The following is a 24723-nucleotide window of genomic DNA, read 5'->3' on the forward strand; positions in this document are numbered from 1 at the left end:
TGAATCCGTACAAAAAGTTTCTTTGTTCATTGTAAAAGTCTATCTTGGGAAGTTGCAATATAAATATTAAGAAAATATAGTATATCTTCGATTTGTACCGACAACTTCCGTATCGACATTACTTTGGAACATCTCTTGTGGTAGCGGAGGATTCCCCTGTAGGAAACTTTATCATTTCGGAATCTACCATAATACTCATGACCTCGTTGGAGACGCCTTACAGACAAAGAAATAGCAGGATTCCGACGATAAAGAGAAGCATGCCGAACATAAAAACATTTCTGCAATCTCCTGTCTTGAGTAATCCCCGTGCCTATCTTTCTTAAGGCTGTGCTGATTCTCACACCACGCATCTGATGTCTGGAAGACAAGGCAACCAGTTCAAGCAATAGCAGCATGACTGATGAGGGAAATATCAAGGGTAGCAAAGGCCAGGATACGAGTGAATGGTTGCCTGTCCAATCATATTTGCGTATCAAGCTACTCAGAGAAGATCCGTCACGGATAATGTGTGATATCTGAGTATAAGGACCGAACTGTCCTAAGAGACAACCCAAACAGAACTGCATTCCCTTCAATAATATTCCTATTCTCTCAATTCATCTCTGTCAGTCTAAAAGATCACATACTTCAACATCAACCGACTACTCGACCATTTTCCAACTCCACCACTCTATCAACACCCCTCACCATGCCCGGCCGATGAGAAATATGCAGAACCGTATATCCCGTAAACTCCTGTTCAATGATCATTTGTATCAACCCATCAGTTTCGGCATCAGTTCCACTGGTTGCTTCGTCCAGGATCAAAATCCCGCCGCCAGTACAAACATCATTGTCTTTGTTCCATTTCCTGACCAGCGCCACGGCCAAAGCAAATAGTCGCTGTTCGCCTTGGGACAATGTAGATGATGACAACTCTGCATCGAGACCACCGCGAGATGTAGTAACCGCAAGTAGGTTGGATTTCGCCAATGCTGAAATCAGGACCTCGTCTGTAGAACGACCGGAGGGGTCTAGATTGAAGCGGATAGGGCCTGGGAGAATGAAAAGGTCTTGGGGAATGGCGATGATGCTGGAGCGAAGAATGTTCCGGGGAATGATGGAAATGTCGAATCCATCGATTGTGATCGTGCCGGTTTCAGTGTCGACAAGTCTGAGAAGGGCTGAGAAGAGGGTGCTCTTTCCGCTTTTGTGGGTCAGGGGTGTTTCGTGTGTTAGGTGGGATACTCACCTGCCAGTTCGGCCGCTTATCACGACCTTTTCTCCGGCTTTTATACTAAGGTTTATGTTGTCTAATGCACGTGTGACATCACTGCATTGAGTTAGTTAACCTTCCGAATGTCGATCGAGATACGCACTCGTAAGAGACGGAGAGAGAAGTAATGTCGATGTCTCCGTGGAGAGGCCAGGCCCGTGGAGGAATAAATGTTTCCTCGGCATGATGCTCTGACGGTGTCTTCATTTCGAACGAGCGCGTTCTTGCGATTGCACCAAGCGATGTTTCTAGTGATGTCCAGCTGGAGACTACATCTTGTAGAGTCTGACTGAAGGCCATGATTGCAGTCAAGGATACTCCTAACTTCCCGGGATCTGTCGAACCTCGTAAAGATGTGGCCAGAGCGATCAGAATCACCGCTAGGGCAGCAACGAGTAGATCGAGAACAACATTGAGCCATCGCTGGATGCAGTAAAGAAGGTAGTATGGTCTCTGAGAATCATCCAGTCGACTTAGACACTCGGCGACAAATGATCGTTGCCATCCAAGACCTCTAATCGTAGACAAGCCCTCGAGCGTTTCTACGAACCATGTATAGAGCGGACTTTTAGCTTCGAGGTCGAGGAACCGGAGCTGTCTGGATGTTCGAAGGTAGACCTTTTGCGCGCCGTACAATACCAGTAAGCAGGGAATGATGGTGATGCCCATGTAACTAGAGCCCAGTGAGATTAAAGCCACCTGGGCAAAGCATTGTGCCACACCTACACTTGTTAGCTGGACCTAAAGAAATAGATGGACATACTCAAAACTGTGCCAAAAGCCATGGTGGGTAATACAGCATCTACAAGCGTCATATCCTGGCTGAACCTGTTCAAGATGACACCGGAATCGACCTCGGCAAAGAAATGCATCGGAGCATTGGTGACGGTTTGAACGAGAATCCTGTGTAGCTCCAGTCCTGACTTTAAGACTATCTTGATCATGATTTGCCTTTATTGTCAGTACTTATCAATGGTTTGGTGGAAGACCTACCAAATCATGAGCCCTTGCGACCCTGACGCAGCCACGGCAAGCAGAACATAGATGCCGATAAACTGGGCAGCCTTTTTTCCATCGTCGTCGGTGAATAATTCCAACCATACCTCTAAGACTAGTCAGAAAGAGAATGCATCACATGGGTATACTCACGCGGGAAAATGGAAGAAAACGTGTGTATGATAATGATTATACAGGCGCCTAATGTGTGGCGCCATCCAATGGCCTTGAGGTAGTAGGAATACACGGCAGCATCACCAGTTTGGCGGGATATGTCAGCGATATCATCAACAGTAAGTGTTTCAACTTTTTTGGTAGCAGTCGACTTCTCGTCACTGTCAGGCTGGACGCTCTCCGATTTGGTTTCTGTTATATCTGGGAACGAGGCTAGGCATAAGCTGCGCACAGGGCCCTGTTTCTCGATGCGTCCATTCGAACCTAGGACGACAGCCTCGTCTGCAACATACAAGTGCTGGTCTCGTGAAAAATTAGAGATAATCAGATATCTAGACTGTTTACCGACCTGTATGAGTCGCCATTATGACTGCTGCGCCTATTCTTCGGCAAAGTCCGTTGGTACCAAAAAGGGAGTCGATGACAAACCGCGCGGTCTTGCTGTCAACAGCACTCAAGGGATCATCAAGGACAAGTAACAGCTTCCTGGAATACATCGCCCGAGCTAATGCCTGTACGGGTCAGCATTGTACAGGAATTAGCATGACGACTTACTAGACGCTGTTTCTGTCCCCCACTTAGCTTGAGTGCCCCACTGCCTACAACGGACTGATCACCGTGTGGCATTCGAGAGATATCCGGCTCCAATGCACATGCCCGTATCACCTCTCTGTACCAGTCAAGGTCCAGGTCTTTTCCACATATGTTATTTTGAATGGTGGTATTTTGGAGCCAGGGGGTTTGATTGCAGTAGGCGGCATCTGATGTTCTTGCAAGCGTTCCTCGCTCACAGGATACCTCACCTAGCAATGCTTTCAACAACGTAGACTTTCCACTTCCAACAGGGCCGGTCACTATCATCACGGTGTTTGGTTTGACCTTCAAATCGATGTCTTCAAGACAAAAGTCAGATTCACCTGGGCGGATGTAGGCATTGGCCAATGCAACAACCAGCTCAGAGTGCACTTTAGGTGCTAGTATCTTTAGTTGGACCTCAGAGTCATGACTATCGCCGCCGTTTCCGACATCTGGCTCAGGGCTCCGCTCCGTTGGCTGTGTACTAATTGCATGAGATGTTAGAAACTTGTGGATGCGGTCAAAAGCCCCCAAGGCGGCTGTTACTGCCGGAATAGATGACAATAGCTGCAGAGCCGGGCTGGTAATGAGACCGATAATAGCAAGCGACGTAAATGCTTGTACTGTTGACAGAGGCTGCGAGTGGTCGATCTTGGCGCGAATCACAAAGGCTGCAAATGTGACGAGAGAGGCACACATCTGAGGCAAACTCGCTGTTCTGGTAAGTAGGAGCGACTGAATAGTAGGGTCACTTACCAACTACATTCAGCCAGACAATTAACCAACGAAAGTCTTTGGATAGATTCAGCTCGCGCTCCCTTTGTCCTTGAAGGGTTGTAGCGAGTGTTTCCGACAGCCCAAGCATCTTGACGCTCTTCATCGATCTCAGTGCCGTCGAGATCATTCCCACCCGGCGTTGGATCGCTCCAACCCAGACCTTCTGCCTAGCAGGCATAAATGTCGCCATGTACATCTGAACCGATGTACATACTGAGGTACTCATTAGTTGTGATTACCCACAGGGCAAGGACTTACAAAGAATGACAAGAATCGGAGCCACACAGACGGCAGCGAGTTGCCGTTCTAGTAGCCAGATACCGATTGCAATTTCGACTAATCTAGCCCACATCTCGCTGGCTTGCTCCAGCGACCGTGCAATCATATCAATGTCGGTACTCATGAGCGTGACAGCGGCGGATTCAGTACATGCCCCATCGCCAATCACCAAAGTATGGTCGTAGATCAAAGCAACAGCTGCACCACGGAACATGGTGATCATGCGAAACAGCTGGTGTTTGTAGTGGACGGTAGATATCTAGACTGTTAGCGTGCACAGGTGGGTGGTGGGCTACATACTGCGATTCCCCCATAGATCAGCGCCGCGGCACCAATCAAGCCGTAGCCTTCATTTCTGGTCATCTGCGTATCAGGCTTGTGCAGATGCTCGATTGCCCGTTGGATAAAAAACGTCTGTGCATAGCTGAACCCGATGAGGCAGAGCCTGGGGAATACGGTTCGAAGAATTGCCCATCTTAGACTGACTGCAGTCGCAAGAATCAAGCTGCGTGTGTTGCTCGATTTGTCTGCAAGTATGAGAAATAGCACATGATTTGTAGGAACAGAGTACATACACCTTTCCCAGGCGACACGGATCTTCTGTCTCAGAGGGCCTGATTTCAAGTCCACGTCTGTCGGGAATAGATCTTCGAGTGTCAAAAGCTTTCGAAATCCAGCAAGAAACAAACGATTGAGCCACCAAAAGATAGTGCGAGCAAAGATTCCACTGGTTGACTCGGGCGGCGTGTCACGATGGGGTGCCTTGAGATACCGGCGTTTGGTTCGCGCTTCCAATGCTAGCAGAAGAAGCTTCAGAGCGACCGATGCCGCGGACAGTGCAGCGAGAGAGGCTGGATAATGCCGGATAAACAACGTGCGTACCTGCACCGCATCGAATCCGATCGACAAGAAAAGATATATGCTTAGAAGCGACGAAGGGCGCACGGAGCGATTGTGCTCAATGGCCGAGAGAAAAGTGATTGACAATGCGTCTACCAGCGATAAGGAGACGGCGGGAATGGCAGTGCGAAGGATGTTGTGACGCGCCCATAGGACCACCGACGCGACTTGTATACCAATCAGGCAGATCGCAACAGCCTGTTGGCATTAGCACGAGTGGTGCTGATTGAATCCGACATACCAGCTTTTGCCAATAGGCATTGTTCGCGACGGTTTTGATATTTTCGGGGTGGAGGCTCCAGATTCTCCACGCGACTAGCAGCAGGAATAAGGCTGAGGGGCCGATGGAGAGGATGCTTTGCTCGAATAGTAGAGTGAAGTCGAAGGTGGCTGGACAAGCCAGGACTGGTCCGAAGGTATTGTCTGCGGCGGGAGAACAGCTTGCCGCCATGTTGAGATTGGATTAATACATTTAGCGTGCGCTGGGATGGATAGAAGGAGAAGATGTGAGTTGGGTGGAATGGTTGGGAAGGGAAGAGGGGAGATAAGCAATGGCTGGCCCGTGACTGACAGGGGTCCTCGTTGCACGTAACCGCTGGCTGCCTGGGCGGGTGTTTCCGAGACGTTACTTTATTAGGAAGTACACATGCACAGTGACAAAGAATGGCCAGTCGTAGTCGACTAAACCAGTGACACTTTCGGGGACCAGGTATTTTTCTTCAGTTTACGGAAACATTATACAGTCTGGTCACTGTGTAAATAGCCTAAAGAAACGGGAAGTTACACAACAAACAAGTATTGTTAGTGTTCAATGATAATGGAAAGCAAGACTATCTAAGTACTAGGTAGTGATTCCATAACAAAGAACAAAAGCAAAAACACAAGCAAGAGCTAAGCTAATCTAAGCTAAGCTAAGGAGCGTGTCCCGATGGCAGTGTAACCACCCAACCATCAATCATCCAACTCACTATCCGCCGCTATGTAAGCATACAACGCGGTGGCATCTTCATCCCGCTTCTTGTTGAATTCCGAGTCGGCGGCAATATAGGCGTACAGCGCAGTGGCATCCTCGTCACGTTTGTCGAGTTCAGAATCCGCAGCAATATAAGCGTACAGCGCCGTCGCTTCTTCGTCACGTTTGTCGAGTTCGGAGTCGGCGGCAATGTAGGCGTAGAGGGCCGTGGCATCTTCATCGCGTTTATCGAGAAGAGCAGTCAAGTCATCGGTCCTGACTCGGAGCTTCATGAGAGCTGCTGTGAAAGCGCTGTATGTTAGTCACATCACTAAGAAGGGCTTGATGGGATGCATACGCTTGGGGGTCGGTGCCGAGGCCACCAGAGGGCTGAGGAGTAGGCCATAGCTGGCCGCGAGGAGGAGGGGATATTTCATTCTGGAGGGTCAAGGTGGGGTGAGAAAGATGAAGGTGTTGATGAAAAGGGAGGAGTAAAGGTATTTATGTGTAGCCTGATTGTAGTCAGGTCAAGTCCAGCCCATCTGCATTCGTCATTGAGAGAACCGACGTGTCACTCGTGATACTTGGCGGCAAACACGGCTGCCTAATCTTTGTGTTTGTGTCACTGTGACATGACTGCAGTGTCGTGTGTTTGAATTAGGAAATGATGTCCAGCACTGCGGTATCCGCGGATACTGGGAATTGTGGATACATTCAGCTGACCTGTACATACTGCTGGAGAAGATATTTTACCTAGCTGTCCGACCAGACTCCATTCAGCAAGAATCGCACAGAATCTGCAACCTTGACAATGAAGTCGGCACTGTCTCCAGCGTACAAACCACTGGGTACTCGAGACCGTGATGTGCTCGATGGCATCCCCGAAAGCGAAGACGATGTTCCTAAAGAGTCATCCCAACCCCAAAGCTGCCATACTCGACACAAACTGTTCCTCTGGCTGAATGCCACGCTTTTCACACTATCACTATTCCTCTTCACCATCACCGCGAGTCTCCTCCGCACCGACACAAACCAACTCCTCCGTCAAACATCCGAATACTGTCAGTACCCCCTCCCCCTCTCCCCACTGAACCCTAACCAAACCAATCAGCCCCAATGTTCGACCAACTGCCCATCCCCCTCCTAACCAAACAAATGAACGCAACCCTAGTCGAGCCCAATCCCTTACCCATCTACCGGCAACCACCCAGCCCCTCCGTCGACGCAGCCTGGAACCGCCTCGCCAACATCAACCCCATCGCCATCACGCGCAACGACGTGATCAAACTAGGCCGCGACCCCGCCCAAGCCGCCAAATGGCCGGAAAGCTTCGGCTTCGGACCCGACGCCTACATCGGCCGCCTGGACATCTTCCATCAAATCCATTGCTTGGATTGGCTACGTCGTGAAACGTACTTTGACCACTACTACGGGAAGAAGTGGCCGCCGGGGACGCCACCGTCAGACATGCATCGCACGCACATCTCGCACTGCATCTACATCCTGCTTCAGAATTTAATGTGCAATGCGAACGTCGACATCTATACGCATTTCTGGGCCGATGCGCAGTTGAACGCGTTTCCGGATTTTAGTGTCAATCATAAGTGTCGGGATTTTGAGGCCATTTTGGCTTGGCAGGAGGAGAATTCGGTGGATGTGGAGAGGTTTGCGGCGATAAGGAGGCCGGAGGGGGTGGTGGCGAGGGTTATGTCGAGGAGGTTTAAGGAGTTGTTTGGGTGGTATAAGTCACATGAGGTTGGTGGGGGGGATGAGCTGGGGGAGATTGCGTAGATGCAGTGGTCTGTTGGGTCTAGATGGGAGGCAGCCGATGGAGCGGGGTTGGACAGTTGAGTGTGATTGTCGATCCCTGCATCACACTAGGTAGCCGATAGTGGATATTGGATGATGATTGGTTAAGCCTAAATGACGGGGTCTGTAATGCACTCAGCCTTGTAGTCACATCAGGATTGTAGCTTCACGTTGCTGTTCATTGGTGCCTCAGGGCGTACAAGGTACCCCTAGACAGGACGCGATGTAACCCCGCCGCGCTGCATCGGGCTACCTGCACACAAGGCACAAGTGATACCTGTCACATCACTGAAGCTCAGGGAAGAATAGACAGCCATCCCCTCGACCTGTCCCTAAAGTACCATGATTATCCCATCCCACTCCGCAAGCACCCTTCCCTACCCATAAACCAACATGCCCTCATCCCGCCGCCTCCTCTACACCACCTCAACAACAGCTATATTCCTCCTCCTCTTCACCCTCACCATAATCCTCACCTCAAACCCCCTCCCCACCCTAACCCACCACCTCCAACACCACATCTGCCCAACAAACCCTCCCCCCATCACCCGCAAATTCCATCCCCTCTCCACCACTCCCACCTCATCACCAAACACCACATGGACCTCCCTCCTCCCCCCCAACGGCGGAACCCTCAAAGTCCACACTCCCAACAACACCATAACCTCCTACGGAATCTCCATGTTTCATCAACTCCACTGCCTCACCGTCCTCAGAGGACTTATTTTCCCTGAGACATCCCAACACCATAGTCCATCTCATTCGGGCGATGACCATGAGGATAGAGTACATTGGGCTCATTGTTTTGATTATATTGCGCAGGTAACACCCCCCTCCCTTCAATATATGAAAATGCTGTGTGGTAGCTGATAAATGGGAAGGGAATTATCTGTGCAGCGGATGATACCATCGAGGTACCTCATTTGGCCTTGAATAAAGATGGGAAACGGGTGTGGATTATTGATGGGATGGGACAGACGCATCGGTGTAGGGATTCGGGGGTGTTATGGGGGGTTGTGAGTGGGAGTGAGGAGCGTCCGGTGGATGGGGAGAAAGTGAAGGGGAGTGTTGGGGAGAGTGAGGGGTTGAATCGTGTCTGATACTTGAGGGTAGAGTGATGGTGGCATTTATTAATGGTACAAGGTAATGATATCTAAAGTATATAGTAAGTATATAACCCGTGGGTTATTCCCGAAATCAATTTCCATCATCATACATCCCCCTGCTATCTTCCCAATACTTTATAGCACCACCTAACAAAGTATCACCTCATCTCATCCATCTGCAATTCCTCATACTCCTCCGGATTAAACCCCCTCGGCCTGCTTACCTCCACTGCCACCATTCTCTGCCTCTTTCTCCTTTCACTCTTGCCAATAACCCTCTGCGAAACAACCCTCTCCAACATCCGCATCGGCGTCGGAGTAGATGGCACATGCACCGAAACCCTAGCCTTCCGCTTCACACCCGACGACACAATCTTAGTCACTGTCGCTGGTGGTGAGGGATAATAACCCTCCTCAATCGCTGTCTTATCCTCTACCAACCATCCAGATTGAAGAAGCTCATCGGCCCAATGATCATCGAAGGATTCAGCAACAGGTAGTTCGGGATCGGGATCAGTTGCGACGGTGTGGAATGGCCGCGGAGTATCGGGGGGAGGGGAGGGGGGTTCTCCCTGGCTGAAGATGGGGTCGGTGCTTGGTGGATGCCGTGGCTTGGTCATGGTCATGACCATGGATGAGGATGGCTGTGGCTGTGTTTCGATACTTAGATGACAGAGAGAGTAACGGGTGGTGGAGCCGGGTTGATCATTGTGGGGGGGTTGGTTTTGCGGAGATGGCATCGTCGGAGGGGATTTCACTGAGAAACAATGTGAAAAAAGAGGGATGAGGAAACGGAAGAAAAGGTAGGAAGGGCGGTCATATTTATGTTCGTTAACAAGAATTTGATTTGTGGGGAGAGTTGAGCGTGGCGATGTGTCGAGTGAGAGATCAGTCAACTTCAGGCACAGAGAGACTAACCCCAATCGGGCACTGGATATATCAGATGGGATGGGCTGGACAGGTCGGTAGATATGTCCGATCTCCTGCCGGTTGCTGCGGAGATTTTCATGTTCGTGTCAATGGATGGATGGAGTATTCCATAGGGTGTGGATCATCTGGGGATGTCAGGGCAACTAGAGGGACAAATTGTGGTTACTTACCGTACCTGATGCTAATAAATCACGGTTGGGAGACCGGTAATTACCGAACGTAAAGCACATCGGCTAATCCTCCACTCCAAACATAACCATCCCAGTCATGATCACATCACAATCATCATTACTAATTCTAATACTCCTACTATATATGTATAAGGATCTACCCCCACAAGAAATTCCACTTCGTCCATTTCCCCTCCCGGACGGGAACATTATCCGGATCAGTCCTCGCCTCCAACAGCGCCTGCTGAATGGGGATTTCATACGCGGAAACCCATTTTGTTTTTTTGTAGAATTTGTATCCGAAGTAGAAGGCCAATACCAATGGGATGTCCCTGAATAATCAGTTAGTACACGAAGATGATATTCTGGGATGGGGGTCGTTACAGATATGAAGAGACAAAGTATGAAGCGTCCCAGTTTCCGTGTGTAAAGGCAGGGAATCCACCGGTGAAGAGCACAATAATGCAGGTGATTAGGGCGAAGTAAGATGAGTAGACTGTTCTGTCAGCTGCTTTCACTCCATCTTCAAGGGGGTAAAAAAAGGGGTTCATACTCGACCACCAATTATGCCACGGCATCTCCCCCCTATCCAAACCCTGCTTCTCAAACCCCCTCATCAACCGAATATGATTCAACGCAATCGTCCCCCACGAAACCAACACCCCGGCCGCCGTCAAATCCAATAACCAATTAAACACCGTATACGCGCCATTCGAACACGCCAGGTACGCCAAACACGAGACCGCGATTTGCAGCGCCGCACACATATAAGGTACGCCGTGCTTGGTCGTGCGCAGGAATATGCCAGGGGCATGGCCTTTCAATGCGAGCCCATACAGCGTCCGCGTTCCGGAGAGTATACTCTGATTCGAGGACGACCAGGCGGAGGTTAATACCACGGCGTTGATGATCGACGGGACGACTTTGATTCCTGCGTCAACCGCAGCGATGACAAAGGGGCTTTGTGTGGCGGTTCCGGATTCGTTGCCTAATCTGGGGTCGTTGCTGGGCACGATCATCCCGACAATAAGAACGGCGATGAAGTAGAAGATGGTCACGCGGGCGAAGACCCTTTTGCATGCGCGCGGGATATTCTGTCGTGGGTTTTCCATTTCCGCTGCTGCCATGGTGAGACTTTCGACTCCGGAGAAAGAGTACACGGCGTTGGTCATGACGGCCCAGAAGCCGAGAAATCGGCCCCATGAACCACTGGCGATGTATTCAACAAACGGGCCGGGGTCTTTCCAGTAATGGAATCCCAGTCTAGGAGTCCCCTTGACACCACCGAGATCAATAACCAACCCCATGAGAATAATCCCGATGATAAGGAGGATTTTGAGAATAGCGAAGCCGAATTCGAGTTCACCGTAGACGCGAATAAAAAGCAGGGAGACGATAGCAGAAAGGACGATCAGGATGGTAATCCAGATAGCGGTGTTAAGGTCCGTCCAGTATTGGATCAGGACCACGGCAGCGGAGATTTCACTCGGAACGGACATGAAACATCCATAGACGACATTCCAGCCAATGGCGAACCCGAGCGCCGGATCGACGAGAATCTCGACGTGGCGGACAAAAGACCCCGTCACCGGCATCAGGGCGGAGACTTCGCCGAGGGCGATTTGCACGGCGCACACGACAACCCCGATCAGGGCATATCCGAGTAGGGCTCCGAGCGGGCCGCCGGTCTGGATGGCGCTGCCGAGGCCGAGGAAGAGGCCGGTTCCCTGTGGATTCAGCGGGTGTGGTTAAAAGAAGAGAGGATGGGGACTTACGATGGCACCGGCAATGGCAATCATCTGCGTATGGCGCTGTTGAAGCCCTTTGCGGAGGTTTTGGGCCTCTTCATCTTGGACGATACGGTCGCCGAGTTTGGACACGGAGGCTGTCTCGGAGGTGTAGGGCCCCTTCTGGACGGGATTGATGGCGTCCATGACGCGACCGAAATTTGGGAAGAGCGAGAAAAAGCAAGGCGTGCGACGTGACGGCGATCGGGGCTTTAAGCTGGTGATGCGGGCGAGGTTTCTGATTATCCCTGCGGTGTGATTGGCTCGATAGGCCGGGTGCGGTCGGCGAGGAGCGATGGCGACATTCCTTCGCTCGGTGGGCAGTTGGCACACTATCGATGGCGACAGCGGAAGTGACAGTCTAGTGATTTAGCAGATGTTTGATGTTTGATGTTTCGGTTGGTAGATTCCTGCGTCCACCTTATTTTTGAACGATGGTGTCGGACATTGCAACCAGGTGGCCTTGGCACCTTGCGACAGCATCGGCTGCAGCTGGCTGCACGCTGTCGCTAGTTTCTGGAGCTGCGTAATCTCAGAGGAAGAATTGCTTCTTCATCGGGTCTCAGATTAGCAGCTGGCACCGGTGGAGTTGGCGCGGCGCCGTCGAGCAACTAGGGCTGCCAAGAAAGGGAATTAGATTGGCTTCAGACATCTCCACTTGGGGCCACGGAAGCTTGGTGATTTTGAACCACCCGGTCAGTGGGATTGCTGAGGATAATCTTCATATTGCTGCTTGCGAACAATTGTAAAGCCAGAGGGGAAAATGGTAAATATACTGAATTGATAATTAGAATCAATGCTATTGCCGAGGGTAGATACAAACGCTGCTCAGCAACATCTAAGCCAAATCATGCGCCAAACCATAGTAACAGACCTTGACTGCCACCAGCACCGGACTCCGGGACATAACCTCGTGTCCTCCAGTTGAGACTCTCTCTATTTTCCCTCCTAGTTTTTCACTCGATAGACAGCCCCAGATCCAGATCATTCATCTCGTCCAATGCAGCCAACTCTGCCGCCTCCGCATCCGATGCCTGCTTCATGGCAATCTGCTGGGCTTGTTCCTCTGGTGACATGGCTGCAAACGCCGCTGTGTTGGCATCCCACTCCGCCACACATTGCTTGTTCCAGTTGCACTGCTCCACCTCGCCATACACCGGGTGGTTATACCGGGGGTGGTTGTTGGGCCAGCCAGACGCGTGGTAGTGATGCTTCACCAATGCCGACCGGGCGTTGTGGTTGCCCGAGTCGGAATGTCCCTGGCCTGCTGCGAATGCCTCAACGGTGAGCACGAGTATTCCACCGACGAGTTTGGATTCGGGAATGTCGTGGAAGGTTTTCCATGTCACCTCCTGACCGGTGCGGTAACTCATCTCCGCTAAGACAGCACCCGTAAAGGCTGACGGTCCCGTCCCGCTGATGATGTCGTCAAAGTCGAGCTCGAGTTCGGAGATGGGCTTACCCTGCTTGACGGAATGATCGTGCAGCCATTCAAGGATATGGTCCACCAGCCGCATCATTACGGGCTGCCGGGGCTTGCTGATGAACGTCCACTGGCAGAAGGACTGCGACTTTTGCCCGAGAATGGCATGGTCGTTGAAGTCAGGCTCGTCAATCTCCACCCCGATGATCAGGTCCATGTCTTGTTCGTCGAAGCGTTCTGGAATAAACCGCTCCAGAGGTCGGAGGGCTTCGACATCAATGTCGGCATACACTCCACCATCCACATACATGACAAGATAGCGGAGGAGATCAGCCTTGATGATCTTGGCAGTCAAGGAGCGATAGGTATCGACAATGTCCGGACGATCAAACCCATCCGGCCCAAAGTTCGTCTCGACATAATGCAGGTCATTCTGATCGGTCAGCACCTCGTAGCGGTACCCCGGATTGGTGGACGTCCAACTACGGGCCACCGTCAAATCGCGTTCTTCAAATTCAAACGGATTGACCTTCCACGACTGCCAGATCTTGCGGGGGAAGAATTTGCACTTGCTAGGGGGTCGCGAGAGACCACGGAGCTCCCCAAACGTGCCAGTAATGGAAAGATAAAACACGAGGCAAAAGACGGCCAAAAACAGTGGCACCACCCGGCGAACGTGTCGTGGGAGGCAGACGCCGGGCATAGGAGTCTTCATCTGCATGGTGAAGTCTGACCAGGGGAATTGGCCTAGGACGAGGCCTTGTTTATGAGCTCTGCGGCACAGACACTCCCCCGCAGCAGGCCGGGATTCAGAGCAGACAATAATCCAGGGCCAATTCAGGGCATGGTCCCGTCCCCGATTACGAGCTCCACCGACCTGCGTGCGCTACGCGTCTTAGCTTCGCTAGGGTCTGTCCGAGCAGCGTGCCTGACAGGCGATTGGATCAGGCTTATCTGACGCCCGACGATCCATTGAAATCCTGGGGATGGAGACAACCTCGGTGGAGATGAGCCGGATGGGAAATGACCCCGATGCATGTGCTTGTTGCCACTGGGTAAATGAAGAGCTGAGCGAGTGCCGATCCATCGGAGTTCGGGCAATCTGCCAGCGTCAGCTCTCCTCAAATATCGCTGCTCATCACAGTCAGACAGACTAACCTAACACGCGTCGCCATGCCCGTCCCTTCTCTGTCCCCAATTCTTGACAAGCCGGGTCTGCCCTTAGCGGTGGCTCCTCCAGCCAAATCCCGCTGGCTGAGCTTGTTGTTGCCTTCCTTTCTGTGCCGATCCGAGAAAAGCCCGGGGAAGCCCCGGCGCACTGCTTACTTGGATGGGCTGCGCGGGTTTGCTGCGTTCCTGGTGTATTGGGGGCACCATGAGCTGTGGGCTCATGATGGGATGGGTGCGGAGCGCATCTTTGAAAATGCGTATGGGTATGAAAAACAACACTATCTCGTCGCCTTTCCGGGCATTCGCACGTTCTTCTCCGGAGGCCACTTTGCCGTCAGCGTCTTTTTCGTCTTGTCAGGGTACGTGCTGTCCGCCAAACCGCTGGCGCTGATCCAGGCGGGCGAATATCTCCAGCTGGGCGACAATCTGGCCTCTGCTCTTTTCCGCCGATGGCTGCGACTACACCTCCCAGTCATTGCCACCACCTTGGTTTACATGACCTTTCTCCACCTCTTTCACATCAAAGCGACCCCCGAGTTGAAGGATAGCTACGGCGCCGAGCTGTGGAATTGGTACACCGAGTTCAAGAACTTTAGCTTCATCTTCCGGGGGGGCGGCGAGCCCTGGTTCACGTACAACTTCCACTCGTGGTCGATTCCGGTGGAATTCCGCGGGTCCATCATCGTCTATACCGCGCTGCTCGCGTTTTCCCGATGTCGTCGCAACATGCGATTGTGGGGAGAGGTCGGATTGATCGTCTACTTTCTCTACATTGCCGATGGGTGGTTCGGGGCGTTGTTTATCGTGGGGATGCTTCTCTGCGATCTCGATCTACTGGCAGCGCGAGATGACCTACCGGATGTTTTTCTCATGCTAGAACCGTTCCAGGAGGGCATTATTTACTTTCTGTTCAGCGTCAGCATCTACCTGGGTGGTGTTCCCTCTCGCACCTGGGATTTGCAAGTTCTTCGGGAATCCCCTGGCTGGTACTACCTGTCGTTCCTGAAGCCCCAAGCAGTGTTTGACTACAAATGGTTCTACCTGTTCTGGGCGGCCACATTCCTCGTGACAGCCATTGCACGGATGCCGTGGCTGAAGCGCTTCTTCGAAACCCCGTTCAATCAATACCTCGGTCGCATCTCGTTCGCCTTCTACCTGGTGCATGGGCCGGTGCTGTGGGTGTTGGGGGATCGGCTATACGCCGCGGTGGGATGGGCGCGCGAGTCGCACGCCAGCAACTGTGCCGGGTGGATCGATCGGCTTCCGCTTCCCCGCACGGGGCCTTTGGGGTTGGAGGTGAATTTCCTGATGGCGCAATTGATCCTGTTGCCGGTGACGTTGTGGTTGGCGGAGATTGTGACCAAAGTGATTGATGAGCCGAGTGTGCGATTTTCGCAGTGGCTGTACCGGAGATGTAATTAGCAGTCTGTCTGGAGTCGTCCAGGAGTCTCCGAAATGAATGTCTCAGCCGTAGTTCGCATGGGCCTCTGCCTTGGTCCCTTCTTGCCACATCACTTGTCAATCTCGAGCGGGGTTACCGCAACTAGTATCAATAGTGTCGAGCTTGTCGATCAATCGCCTTCTTTCACATGCTTTGATTCCGCTTCCGATCGCAACTCCGCACGTCCTTAGCTTCTACTCTGTAGTCTGGCCAACCTCGGATGCAACCCTAATTAATCGCCCGCGTCCCGTCCGACAACCGCACCTGGGTCCAACCATGTTTGCCCGGTGGCTGCGCCTCGTGCTGGGAGGTCTCCTCGTGGTGACTCTCATCACCTTCCACTACCTCTACCGCGCCATCACCATCGACGCCCAACCCCTGCCTTTTACCACCACCACCACCACCACTGACACCGACACCATCACAACCCTCATCCCAAACACCCACCAAGAAATCTCATCCCTCACCACCCCAAACCACCACTACTTCACCATCGACTTCCTCACCCACACCGCCATCAACCCCAGCATCATCCCCCACCCCATCCACCCCTCAACATGGATAATCACCGCCCAACTCCACACCAACCGCACCACCACCTCCTCCTCCAACCATGAATCCAACTCCGTCTGGTTCGCCGAACTCGTCTGCAACGCCCAATTCCAATCCCAAGGCCGCGTCCTCCGCTGCACCGAACCCCCCTTCATCCTCCCCATCGCCGCAACACCACCCGATAATGCCCTCTGCACAGGCGACCTCGCCTTCTTCGCCATGAGCATCGGACCTCACGACGCCCGCGTCTTCTACGGCCCCGACGCCCCATACACAATCTACGGCTCCAACTCAGCCCTCACCTGCTTCGGACAATGGATTCTCGATTTCCGGGTGTTAGTCGAATGGCCCGCCACCGACGTGATAATAGATCACGGATTCCGCTACGCGACTGAACTCCATCGCCCACTCCTGTCCCCCTACCTAGCCGTGGAAAAGAACTGGTTCGTGTTCTGGGACCTCGATGCCAGACCTTACATCCACTATGACATTTCCCCGACGCGTCAATTCGCCGCGGTGGGTGTGGATGGCTCTACGGGGCAAGACCTCTCCCCTGCATCTGCTATCTCCGACACCAAATGTCTCCAAAAATACCTCCCGGTATTGATGAACCCATCCCATGAATCGATCCACCAAGCGACAAACTCCCTCTCGGTTACGCTTTGCTCTCGATCTGATCCGCTATGTCGTCCTACTGCGGAAAACACGGTGGTCATGACTATCTTCCAGCATAAATCCTTCGTTGGGTTTCATAGTGTTTATGAACCGTATGTGATGTTGTTTTGGCAGAGGGCGCCGTTTGAGGTGTATGGGGTGTCGAGGAAGCCGGTTTGGATTAGGGGGAGAGGAGTAGAGGTGGATGGGGAGGAGGAGGGGGGAAATAAGACGGAAATGTTATATGTTACGTCGATTGCGTGGAAAGAGGCAGGATTGAAGTATCATGGGTTTTTGGATGATGTGGTTTTTTTGGCGTTTGGGAGGGAGGATCGGGATACGGGGGGTGGATGTGCTGGTTGGGGAGTTGGTGGGGGGGTGGTAGGTGCTAGATACTAGATACTACTAAGATTGATGGTTTGGTTTGGGTATGTTGTATGTTATGTGTGGGATGGATTATGGTCTATGATTGTAGATAGATAGGGTGGTTGATTAGATTGCTGTCTATGTGGTTATTACCCAGCATGGGATATGCGAGTACAGTACGGGTACGGAATAGACCTAATAGGACTATAGTGGTAGAGGAGATAGTTCCCCAATCCAGCCATCAGTAACCTCATCCCCCAATCCCTAATAATATAACCTAAACAGAATCTCCGATCCCCCATACTACCTACCATCCTCCATCCTCGGGTGATATATTAATTCTTAATTAATAAGTAGCACCAACATCTCACCTACCCAAACAAATCCCTCCCCCAAATCCTGAATAGGTCATCCCGTGCCGAATGCAGTCCGTAAGCACTAACTCCGCTAGATAGGTAACAACCCGCTCATATCCGGTGGATGTACCTAGTAGTTTAGTCCACGGAGCAAACTACACTAGTATGTAGAGGTCCGCTGCATCATGCTTGACGGGAAGAAGCTTTCACATGTGATCGTCCGATGATTTCTCCATGCGGAGTAGACTGGTGCATATGAGGCTGGGGTAATTTCCGAGGTTGCTGGGTTAGGTTAGGGTAGGTTAGGAACTTGTGATTTTATCGCCCCGGTTATACGATTGCAGGATTTACCCCGCCTTTTTTTCCGTCTAGGTCAGGGTGCTGTGATGGGGGTGGAATGGGTGAGGTATTTTGCATTGGGTTGGGGTTGGTTGGTTGGTTAGCTGAGGGTGCAGGATTCGGGGTTGAGAGTGGGAAATTGGGTGTACTTACTGTCTAGGGCCTTGTCGGGGGTAGGGATAGGACCACGGGAAGTAGAGGCTGTGATCGGGTTAGGCATTGATGCGTTAGTCTTCTTGTATTTGGAGATGAGATCATCGTGGTCTTGAAGCATGGGAATGGATGGATGGGTTGAATGCTATTTCAGAGCATCGCGCGTTGACAGCCCGGGGATTGTTGACATCTCTTTCTCCGGATAAATTCTAATTGGTTGTGCGGCTGTCACTCCCCTGCATAAGTTCCTATGCTAGATGACTAGGACGGACATGCACAATAGCACAACATAACTCAGCTATGTAAGCAACAAGCAACGAACTCCCGAAAGAGTACCAGTAACTGAGAGAGATTCCGCTCATGTACATTTCATCAAGGAATCGAAGGGAGGCATTTGGCTGTTTATGCTCCCAATCAAAGGTTTGTGGTCTTCGCTGGAGTTGAATCTGTCATTCATCTCCAGATAGCTGCCATCTCGGTGGAGCTGGCATGATTGCTGTTACTTGGGTTTCATCCTGTATAAGATCCTGCAATTGTTGCTCCGCTGGGTAGGTGTAAATATTTAAAATCTAGAGTAGAAATTGCATTGTGGTTGTGTCATTTAATGTCTAGATATTGGGGAAGTCTGGAGCCGACCAGGAGTAAATATATTAAGAGGTGCTACAGCTACCACCTAGAGACAAAGAAGCCAACAGCTGCAGTAAAGAGCCACTTTTAGCAGCTGCCAAACCGTACCATATACTGGTAAAGAACCGAAGAAGATTACCAACTGTAGAGCACCAGAGTCTACCGCCTGCGTAAAAAACATGTTCACCTTGCAGCATCATGGAAAAGTATGCATGCATATCCCATTACTAATCCCGCAACACAACAACACAACAACACAACATCGAAGCAAAAAAAAAAAAATACGACATCGGCCAATGAAGGCAACTGCCAACCCACAACAATAAGTCCCAGTGCATTTCGCTATTACTCCGTGATCAGCGATCCATAGCAGGCGGACATTGGAAACTAGATGCTGCCCATCTTGTGTTTCTCGTCTTCTGACTTTGCTAGTATTCTACTCCGTAATGAAGAGAAAAGGAATGTAACGTCTTCACCTCACCCGGGATCGAACCTGCGTCTTCTGCTGACTCTGGGAGTAGTGGCGCAAATGACCGTCACCTCGCCATTGAGCTATAGTGCAATTACGGTTAGGTTACAAAGTATTGGTTGGATTGGGTTGTACCTCCACTTTTTTGTAGTAGCCTATACGCTAGGTGGATGGTCCAGACCGCTAACATGAGGAGTATCCACATGGATAGTGTTGAGGGTGGAAGAAAAAAGAGTGCATCATCCGTGAATCGAACACGGGCCTCATCGATGGCAACGATGAATTCTACCACTAGACCAATGATGCTTGGATGATGTTGTGGGTGGATGGTGGTATATCAAGCTGTTCGTACCTCTTTTGGATTCTTCCCAGCGCTGGAGATCTCTGCATAAGATCAACTAATTATTCATCCGACCTGCACAACACCAACACCAACCAAGTCAAATCCACAATGCTTGTAATTTAACCAAAGAGACGATGAATTTGTGGAATCTTGGTGATATCAATGCCTCCCAGAATATCAATCAACCCACTCCCCCACCCACTTCTCAACCCACTCCGACCGCACCGCATCCACCATCCGCAGCTTCTCGCTCAGTCGCGCTGTACCCTCCGTATCCAGGACATTCTCCCGTCCAGTCTGAGCCATAACCCCCTCGAAAAACTCCAGCAGCTTAGCCGCAGGATTCCTCGTCAACACTGTCTGCAAATCGCCCTCGCTCGGCTGTCCCGACTCAACATCCCGACGAACACGCTGCACCCATTCCCGGAACGGCACAGTTTCCACCATCTTCCCCGACACCTTGGACAGCGCCTCCGCCACCACCGGACGAATATCCTCCCAAGACAACGGATGCAGATTCACCGGGTGATACACGTTGACTCCCCCATGGACACTCTGCTCATCCAGCGCCAACTCCACCAACACCTCAGCTAACAGGTCAATCGGCATCCAGTCGATGCGATCCAGAGCCGGGCCGAACGTATCAGGTAGAGCACCGATGTGGAGAGAGCTCATGACGAGGCTCGGGAACCATTCGGCTTTGTTCCATAGGCCAGGCGAGCGCACTGCACCGGCAACTTGACCGACTCGGGCGAATGAGGTATGTATATGGCTCTGGTGGGCAGCGTGGTCGAGTAGTAGCTCGGCGAGGTATTTGCTATCTGCGTAGCCGTTGGGGGCTGGAATGTTGGTTTGGATGACTGTTTCTGGTGTCAGGCCGGTGTCGGTGCGATGGCCCATTGTGGAGCTGATGGAGGAGATAAAGAATAGGTGGGGGGATTTGGGGGATTGAGCGAAGTTGATTAGGTTTACGACGCCGGCTAGGTTGGGTTTGAAGGAGGGGAGGGAGAGATTGAAGTTGACGGCCCAGGCGTTGTGGATGATGAGTGTGGTGGTTTGTTGTAGGGTTGTGAAGATGTCGGGTTGTAAACCCAAGTCTGGTTGGGATAGATCTGCCGTCCAGAAGCTGATGCGGGATAGATCGAGGTTTAATGAGTATGCTTCGCTCCTTTGACGATGTATGTCAATAGCGTCGGCTTTGCGATTCAGGCAATGCACGTGGGTAATGGATGGGCTTCTCAACAACGCGTCGAGAATGTATGTGCCCAGGTTGCCAGTCGAGCCGGTAAGGATGACTGTATGGCTCTCTGGCACCAGACTGATGTGTCCACTGGGCCTGGTGGCTATTTCTCTGACCATTTCCTGCAGTATATGCTCCCGCTGTTGTAGCTGGGCCTGCTTCAAGGCCTCTGCAGAAGCCTCCTGATGGTGTTGGATGCGCAGCACCGCCTCGGTGAGTTCCGTCACAGAAGGATGCAGATAGATCAGGTTGGGGCTGAACTCCGCAAAGTCAAGGCCTCTTCGGAATGTCCGAGTGGCAGTGATAGTCTGCAAAGAATCCAGTCCGAGATGGAAGAAATTCTCACTATTGGTGAGTTCATCCCACCCAGTGATATTGATCATCGTTTGCCGAATATAATCCGAGAGAATCTGGGGATCGTCCACATGGCCAGGACCGGCCTGCTCACTGTTCCCCTGCAACTCATCTGCATCAGCATACAAGGCATCCACCTCTGATGCATACAGAGCCAGCGTGCCCGCTCGCTGGATGGTTCCCTTTCCAGCGCGAAGCATGGGTTTATCAGGCTTGGTGAACAGAATATGGGTTTTGGTGATGCGCGCATGGGCTGGGCACACAGCATTGGCTTCTTCAATGCTGGGCCAGAGTTTCTCGATCATGGCGGCGCAATCTGTTGCATCGAGATGTCTTTCTCCAAGCTCGACTAGGAGGGATGCTTGAAAGCGGCGCGCCCCAACCACTAACACGGCAGTCACTTCTAAATTAGATGCAGCAATGTGTTGTTCCATCGACACCGGGTTCGTCTTTTCACCGTTAAGAAAAACAATCACATCGTCGGTACGAGCGCTCCAGCGCCAGAGGTCTGGCTTATGAGGATCAGGATGCCGCACAAACAGATCGTTGGTGTGATATTCCTGTCGATCAGGAAAGATGGTAAAAGGGAACTGGTATGTTTTGTACTCCGGATTGCGGACCATAACAAGCTCATATTCATTGTCAGCAACATGGCGTAGCTCGGCACCCATCCGGGGATTAATTTCGATATATCTCCAGTCCTTGAGCGGATCACGGTTTGTTTTCGAGTGAATCGTGTTGATGAGTCCTGTTTCCGTTGCGCCATACATACTCATAAGTCGGATTTTGGACGCTACTGTGTCGCCAATAAGCTGGGGTAGATCTCCGCCACAATACGCCAAGCAGCTCAGGTGCTTACTGCAGTAGTCTAGGAGTTCGGGGCTCTGTGAAAGCTCTTGAATGATTGACGGTACACCCAAAAGAACATCAATTTGGGTCTTCTTCCTAGCCTCTACAAGTGCCGCAGCGGTAGGAAGACCCCCGGATGCGGGAAAGATAATGGTTGTGCCGACAGGAATGCTGATAAACAGCGAATAGGCCAGCCCAGCTGCATGGAATGGGGGTGGAACAAGAAACATTCTCTTGCCAAACAATCGGCTGTCTTGACTGTCGAAGCCCTCGGGAGGATCCAAGACGGTCATATGCATGTGCTTGCTGGCAGTGTCATGAGTCCAGAAGATCGGTTTGGGGATACCGGTGGAGCCAGACGTGTGGCTGACAGGTCAGTATGTGCTCAATTTACGGTGAAGCAGAACTAACATCACAGCCAGAGATTCCTCGGCGGCTTCTGGATATGACTTGTGGAAGTCGAAATGCGGATATTCCTTGTTGACCAAGTCATCCACACTGGGGACATCTAGCACGTCCAGCGTCTGTGCCTCCAGAATGGCTGTGACTGAGGCCGGACGAGGAACCGGGGCGACCAGCTTGGTACAATTCAGCCGTTTCAACAGACTGCTATGAGCAGCGACGCTGTTCCGGGGGGAGGTAAGAAACATCTGTCAGGTCAATATCACTGCCAACCACGCAAGAAAGCGAGATCTGATGCAATCACTTACGCGGTATCCTGCCTTGATGGCGCCCAGTATCAATGCCGGGTATCGAAGATCATTGGGTCCTACGTATGCCAGAATTTCGCCATTGCCGGGTCCTAGCTTATCCACCAGCCACCAGGCAGTACCATTGATGGCATTTGCAAAGGCTTTGAACGTGATCGGTCGATAGCCGTCCTCATAGCCCATGGACGAGACCGGATACTCCGCGTAGATGGCCTCGGGTTTGACCGTGGCATAGTGATCGACGATGTGAGGAAGGAGTTGGGTCCGAGGATTAAATCCTGAGACAGTGGCAGCCATTTCGAAATAGTTGGCTTGGAATGAGGTAGGTGCATGCACATGCAGAAAGAGGCTCAGCCCCTTTATAGGCAAAGCGAGTACCTAGGCATCCTGGCAGCCGTTCACACTAAGTGGGGTACCAGAGTAAGACTTCAGCTGCACTATGTAAACAGGTGTGGAGGAGAGGATATCAGTGGGTCGGCTGGGATGCGTGGGAAATCTTGGTAGTTGGTAGGTCAAGTCTGAACCATTAGCCTTGGAATGGCCCAGTCAGCACTATTTTTCAGGCTCACGAGTCACGACAGTGGGGCGGTGGGTGTTAGTGCCCTGATAGTAGTTCATAGTGGATATGATAACGTGGGATAGCCGTTTCCTACTTGAGTAAGCGAGATGCATTCGCTCTTTTTCATAGGATAAACTACTTGCTGACGGTAGTGATGTATTTCTGGACATAGTAGTTGATGCTAAATTTATTCATATACTATTAGAAGGGGTCTCTTCTACATTTCTTATGTCCTGCAAGTGAAAGTTCCGCTCATATTCATAATGCCGGGAAATTAGTGATATCGACAAAGCATTATTCAGAGCGCTGTCAGATCTAATACCAAGTTCATATTTTACGCTGCAAGACCTTCAGACAGACTTTTAAATTAACAAAGAATGGCTTTTGTACTTGGTATCTTCCCATTCAATTGAAGAGTGAAAAGTGTACAAAGATTCTTGTCGGATGTGGATAACTGCCGTAACCGCAACTCTATCATGTATTTAATCGTTAATATACTACACATATTAGGCACCTTCCATTTCATGATGTCCATTCATCATATCAGGTGTAGCGATTTTATTGGTTTGTATGATTATTTCGGAATTACATAGCCTGGAGAGGTAGACATAGGCATGTACCATATTTTGACGGATGGTAATTAGGAGACATTCGACATAATCAAGTAGCAGACTTCAAGGAATGGTCAATGAGTTATTGGTATTCAGGTCCGGATATCGTCGCCAATCAAAGTATCATTGGTAGCTGGCAGAAACACAGGGCTATATAAGATTGCCTGAAAACCTCTACAAGGAAACCCTTAACTCATCACCTCATTCTTAAATCATCATTTCAGTCAGCCTCTTCACTACAATCCAGTTCTAGCGCCTATTTAATCATGGGAAAAGAGGAAGGATGGTTCCGCCTGCCAAATAATCTTGAGGAGGCCACTTTCCGTCAGATACGTGCCATCTCCAGTTGTTATCAGAACGGAGGACTGAATCCCGACATACTCGTTAAATGTTGGGAAAAAGGCCACACGAAATTGAGGATCGCAGGCCGTGGAGGAGAACATATGGCCGAGTTCTGGCTACCTAATGAAACTTATTCCAACGCACCTCCAGTATTGGACCATGTGATAATGACGAAGAGTGATGACGAAAACATTCCATTCCTCGTTGTAAATGGTGCTACATTCGCGACCCTCCAAGGATTTAGGACGATAAGTTACCACAAAGACCGTGTCGAGTTGATCAAGGGTGTTCTTGATAATGGAGTGGATGTTTACACTCGATACCCAGCATATTGGCCTGACTTTTGGTCCCGTTTCAATTATATCAAGGAGATGACGCTTTTGCATCACGCTGCGGCTTTCGCATCCACGGACCTTGTGGAACTTATTCTTGCTCGGGGACCACTGTTACG

At 51.1% G+C, this 24723-nt stretch overlaps 10 protein-coding genes and 1 non-coding gene across 11 annotated transcripts; 4 read left to right on the top strand and 7 right to left on the bottom strand.

The window, feature by feature from the left end:
* Window positions 1-291: 291 nt before the first annotated feature.
* BO94DRAFT_564927 (P-loop containing nucleoside triphosphate hydrolase protein) lies at window positions 292-5446 on the bottom strand. Its single transcript, XM_025614460.1, has 13 exons — window positions 5202-5446; window positions 4636-5158; window positions 4361-4587; window positions 4040-4319; window positions 3761-3994; window positions 2984-3717; window positions 2778-2940; window positions 2408-2731; window positions 2279-2363; window positions 2022-2209; window positions 1362-1980; window positions 1235-1315; window positions 292-1189 (listed from the first exon to the last, which is right to left on the bottom strand). Exons 1-13 carry the CDS (start codon window positions 5409-5411, stop codon window positions 637-639), a joined length of 4221 nt encoding a protein of 1406 aa, XP_025469339.1. The 5' UTR covers window positions 5412-5446; the 3' UTR covers window positions 292-636.
* Window positions 5447-5702: 256 nt separating this feature from the next.
* BO94DRAFT_397839 (uncharacterized protein) lies at window positions 5703-6446 on the bottom strand. The gene is made up of 2 exons (XM_025607378.1): window positions 6271-6446; window positions 5703-6210 (listed from the first exon to the last, which is right to left on the bottom strand). The coding sequence occupies exons 1-2, from the start codon at window positions 6347-6349 to the stop codon at window positions 5912-5914; spliced, it is 378 nt and encodes a 125-aa protein (XP_025469340.1). The 5' UTR covers window positions 6350-6446; the 3' UTR covers window positions 5703-5911.
* A 238-nt stretch (window positions 6447-6684) lies between these two features.
* On the top strand, window positions 6685-7841 carry BO94DRAFT_489481 (oxidase ustYa family protein). Its single transcript, XM_025609089.1, has 2 exons — window positions 6685-6973; window positions 7024-7841. The coding sequence occupies exons 1-2, from the start codon at window positions 6724-6726 to the stop codon at window positions 7701-7703; spliced, it is 930 nt and encodes a 309-aa protein (XP_025469341.1). The 5' UTR covers window positions 6685-6723; the 3' UTR covers window positions 7704-7841.
* Window positions 7842-8082: 241 nt separating this feature from the next.
* On the top strand, window positions 8083-8978 carry BO94DRAFT_564929 (uncharacterized protein; the record flags this gene model as incomplete). The annotated part of the gene is made up of 3 exons (XM_025614461.1): window positions 8083-8543; window positions 8603-8805; window positions 8969-8978. The coding sequence occupies exons 1-3, from the start codon at window positions 8115-8117 to the stop codon at window positions 8976-8978; spliced, it is 642 nt and encodes a 213-aa protein (XP_025469342.1). The 5' UTR covers window positions 8083-8114.
* A 7-nt stretch (window positions 8979-8985) lies between these two features.
* BO94DRAFT_544972 (uncharacterized protein) lies at window positions 8986-9567 on the bottom strand (the record flags this gene model as incomplete). Its single annotated transcript, XM_025613207.1, has 1 exon — window positions 8986-9567. The coding sequence occupies one exon, from the start codon at window positions 9565-9567 to the stop codon at window positions 8986-8988; it is 582 nt and encodes a 193-aa protein (XP_025469343.1).
* Window positions 9568-9842: 275 nt separating this feature from the next.
* On the bottom strand, window positions 9843-11869 carry BO94DRAFT_533745 (putative arginine permease). Its single transcript, XM_025611388.1, has 5 exons — window positions 11703-11869; window positions 10481-11654; window positions 10312-10423; window positions 9933-10259; window positions 9843-9882 (listed from the first exon to the last, which is right to left on the bottom strand). The coding sequence occupies exons 1-4, from the start codon at window positions 11859-11861 to the stop codon at window positions 10085-10087; spliced, it is 1620 nt and encodes a 539-aa protein (XP_025469344.1). The 5' UTR covers window positions 11862-11869; the 3' UTR covers window positions 9843-9882; window positions 9933-10084.
* Window positions 11870-12555: 686 nt separating this feature from the next.
* Window positions 12556-13853, bottom strand: BO94DRAFT_533746 (glycosyltransferase family 32 protein; the record flags this gene model as incomplete). Its single annotated transcript, XM_025611389.1, has 1 exon — window positions 12556-13853. A coding segment is annotated over one exon (1183 nt), but the record flags the coding sequence as incomplete, so codon positions are not given.
* A 457-nt stretch (window positions 13854-14310) lies between these two features.
* Window positions 14311-15769, top strand: BO94DRAFT_623040 (acyltransferase family protein; the record flags this gene model as incomplete). Its single annotated transcript, XM_025617120.1, has 1 exon — window positions 14311-15769. The coding sequence occupies one exon, from the start codon at window positions 14311-14313 to the stop codon at window positions 15727-15729; it is 1419 nt and encodes a 472-aa protein (XP_025469346.1). The 3' UTR covers window positions 15730-15769.
* A 255-nt stretch (window positions 15770-16024) lies between these two features.
* BO94DRAFT_555432 (uncharacterized protein) lies at window positions 16025-17596 on the top strand (the record flags this gene model as incomplete). The annotated part of the gene is made up of 3 exons (XM_025613795.1): window positions 16025-16058; window positions 16200-17300; window positions 17559-17596. The coding sequence occupies 3 exons, from the start codon at window positions 16025-16027 to the stop codon at window positions 17594-17596; spliced, it is 1173 nt and encodes a 390-aa protein (XP_025469347.1).
* A 1903-nt stretch (window positions 17597-19499) lies between these two features.
* On the bottom strand, window positions 19500-19570 carry BO94DRAFT_t126. Its single transcript has one exon. It is a non-coding gene; the product is annotated as a tRNA-Gly (tRNA).
* Window positions 19571-19784: 214 nt separating this feature from the next.
* On the bottom strand, window positions 19785-23057 carry BO94DRAFT_618523 (NRPS-like enzyme; the record flags this gene model as incomplete). The annotated part of the gene is made up of 4 exons (XM_025616849.1): window positions 19785-19967; window positions 20025-22416; window positions 22462-22700; window positions 22761-23057. 4 exons carry the CDS (start codon window positions 23055-23057, stop codon window positions 19785-19787), a joined length of 3111 nt encoding a protein of 1036 aa, XP_025469348.1.
* Between the last annotated feature and the right edge of the window lie 1666 nt (window positions 23058-24723).

This window comes from Aspergillus sclerotioniger (genome assembly GCF_003184525.1).
Source record: "Aspergillus sclerotioniger CBS 115572 chromosome Unknown BO94scaffold_9, whole genome shotgun sequence".
NCBI lineage: Eukaryota > Fungi > Ascomycota > Eurotiomycetes > Eurotiales > Aspergillaceae > Aspergillus > Aspergillus sclerotioniger.

Coding starts and splice junctions, on each gene's coding strand:
- BO94DRAFT_397839 (XM_025607378.1), bottom strand. CDS start 6,349: ATGAAATATCCCCTCCTCCTCGCGGCCAGCTATGGCCTACTCCTCAGC. Junction 6,211..6,270: donor CTCGGCACCGACCCCCAAGC/GTATGCATCCCA, acceptor CTTTCACAGCAG/CTCTCATGAAGCTCCGAGTC.
- BO94DRAFT_564927 (XM_025614460.1), bottom strand. CDS start 5,411: ATGGCGGCAAGCTGTTCTCCCGCCGCAGACAATACCTTCGGACCAGTC. Junction 5,159..5,201: donor ATGCCTATTGGCAAAAGCTG/GTATGTCGGATT, acceptor TAATGCCAACAG/GCTGTTGCGATCTGCCTGAT. Junction 4,320..4,360: donor TGATCTATGGGGGAATCGCA/GTATGTAGCCCA, acceptor CTAACAGTCTAG/ATATCTACCGTCCACTACAA.
- BO94DRAFT_533745 (XM_025611388.1), bottom strand. CDS start 11,861: ATGGACGCCATCAATCCCGTCCAGAAGGGGCCCTACACCTCCGAGACA. Junction 11,655..11,702: donor TTGCCATTGCCGGTGCCATC/GTAAGTCCCCAT, acceptor CTGAATCCACAG/GGAACCGGCCTCTTCCTCGG. Junction 10,260..10,311: donor TACTTTGTCTCTTCATATCT/GTAACGACCCCC, acceptor CTGATTATTCAG/GGACATCCCATTGGTATTGG.
- BO94DRAFT_489481 (XM_025609089.1), top strand. CDS start 6,724: ATGAAGTCGGCACTGTCTCCAGCGTACAAACCACTGGGTACTCGAGAC. Junction 6,974..7,023: donor CCGTCAAACATCCGAATACT/GTCAGTACCCCC, acceptor CAAACCAATCAG/CCCCAATGTTCGACCAACTG.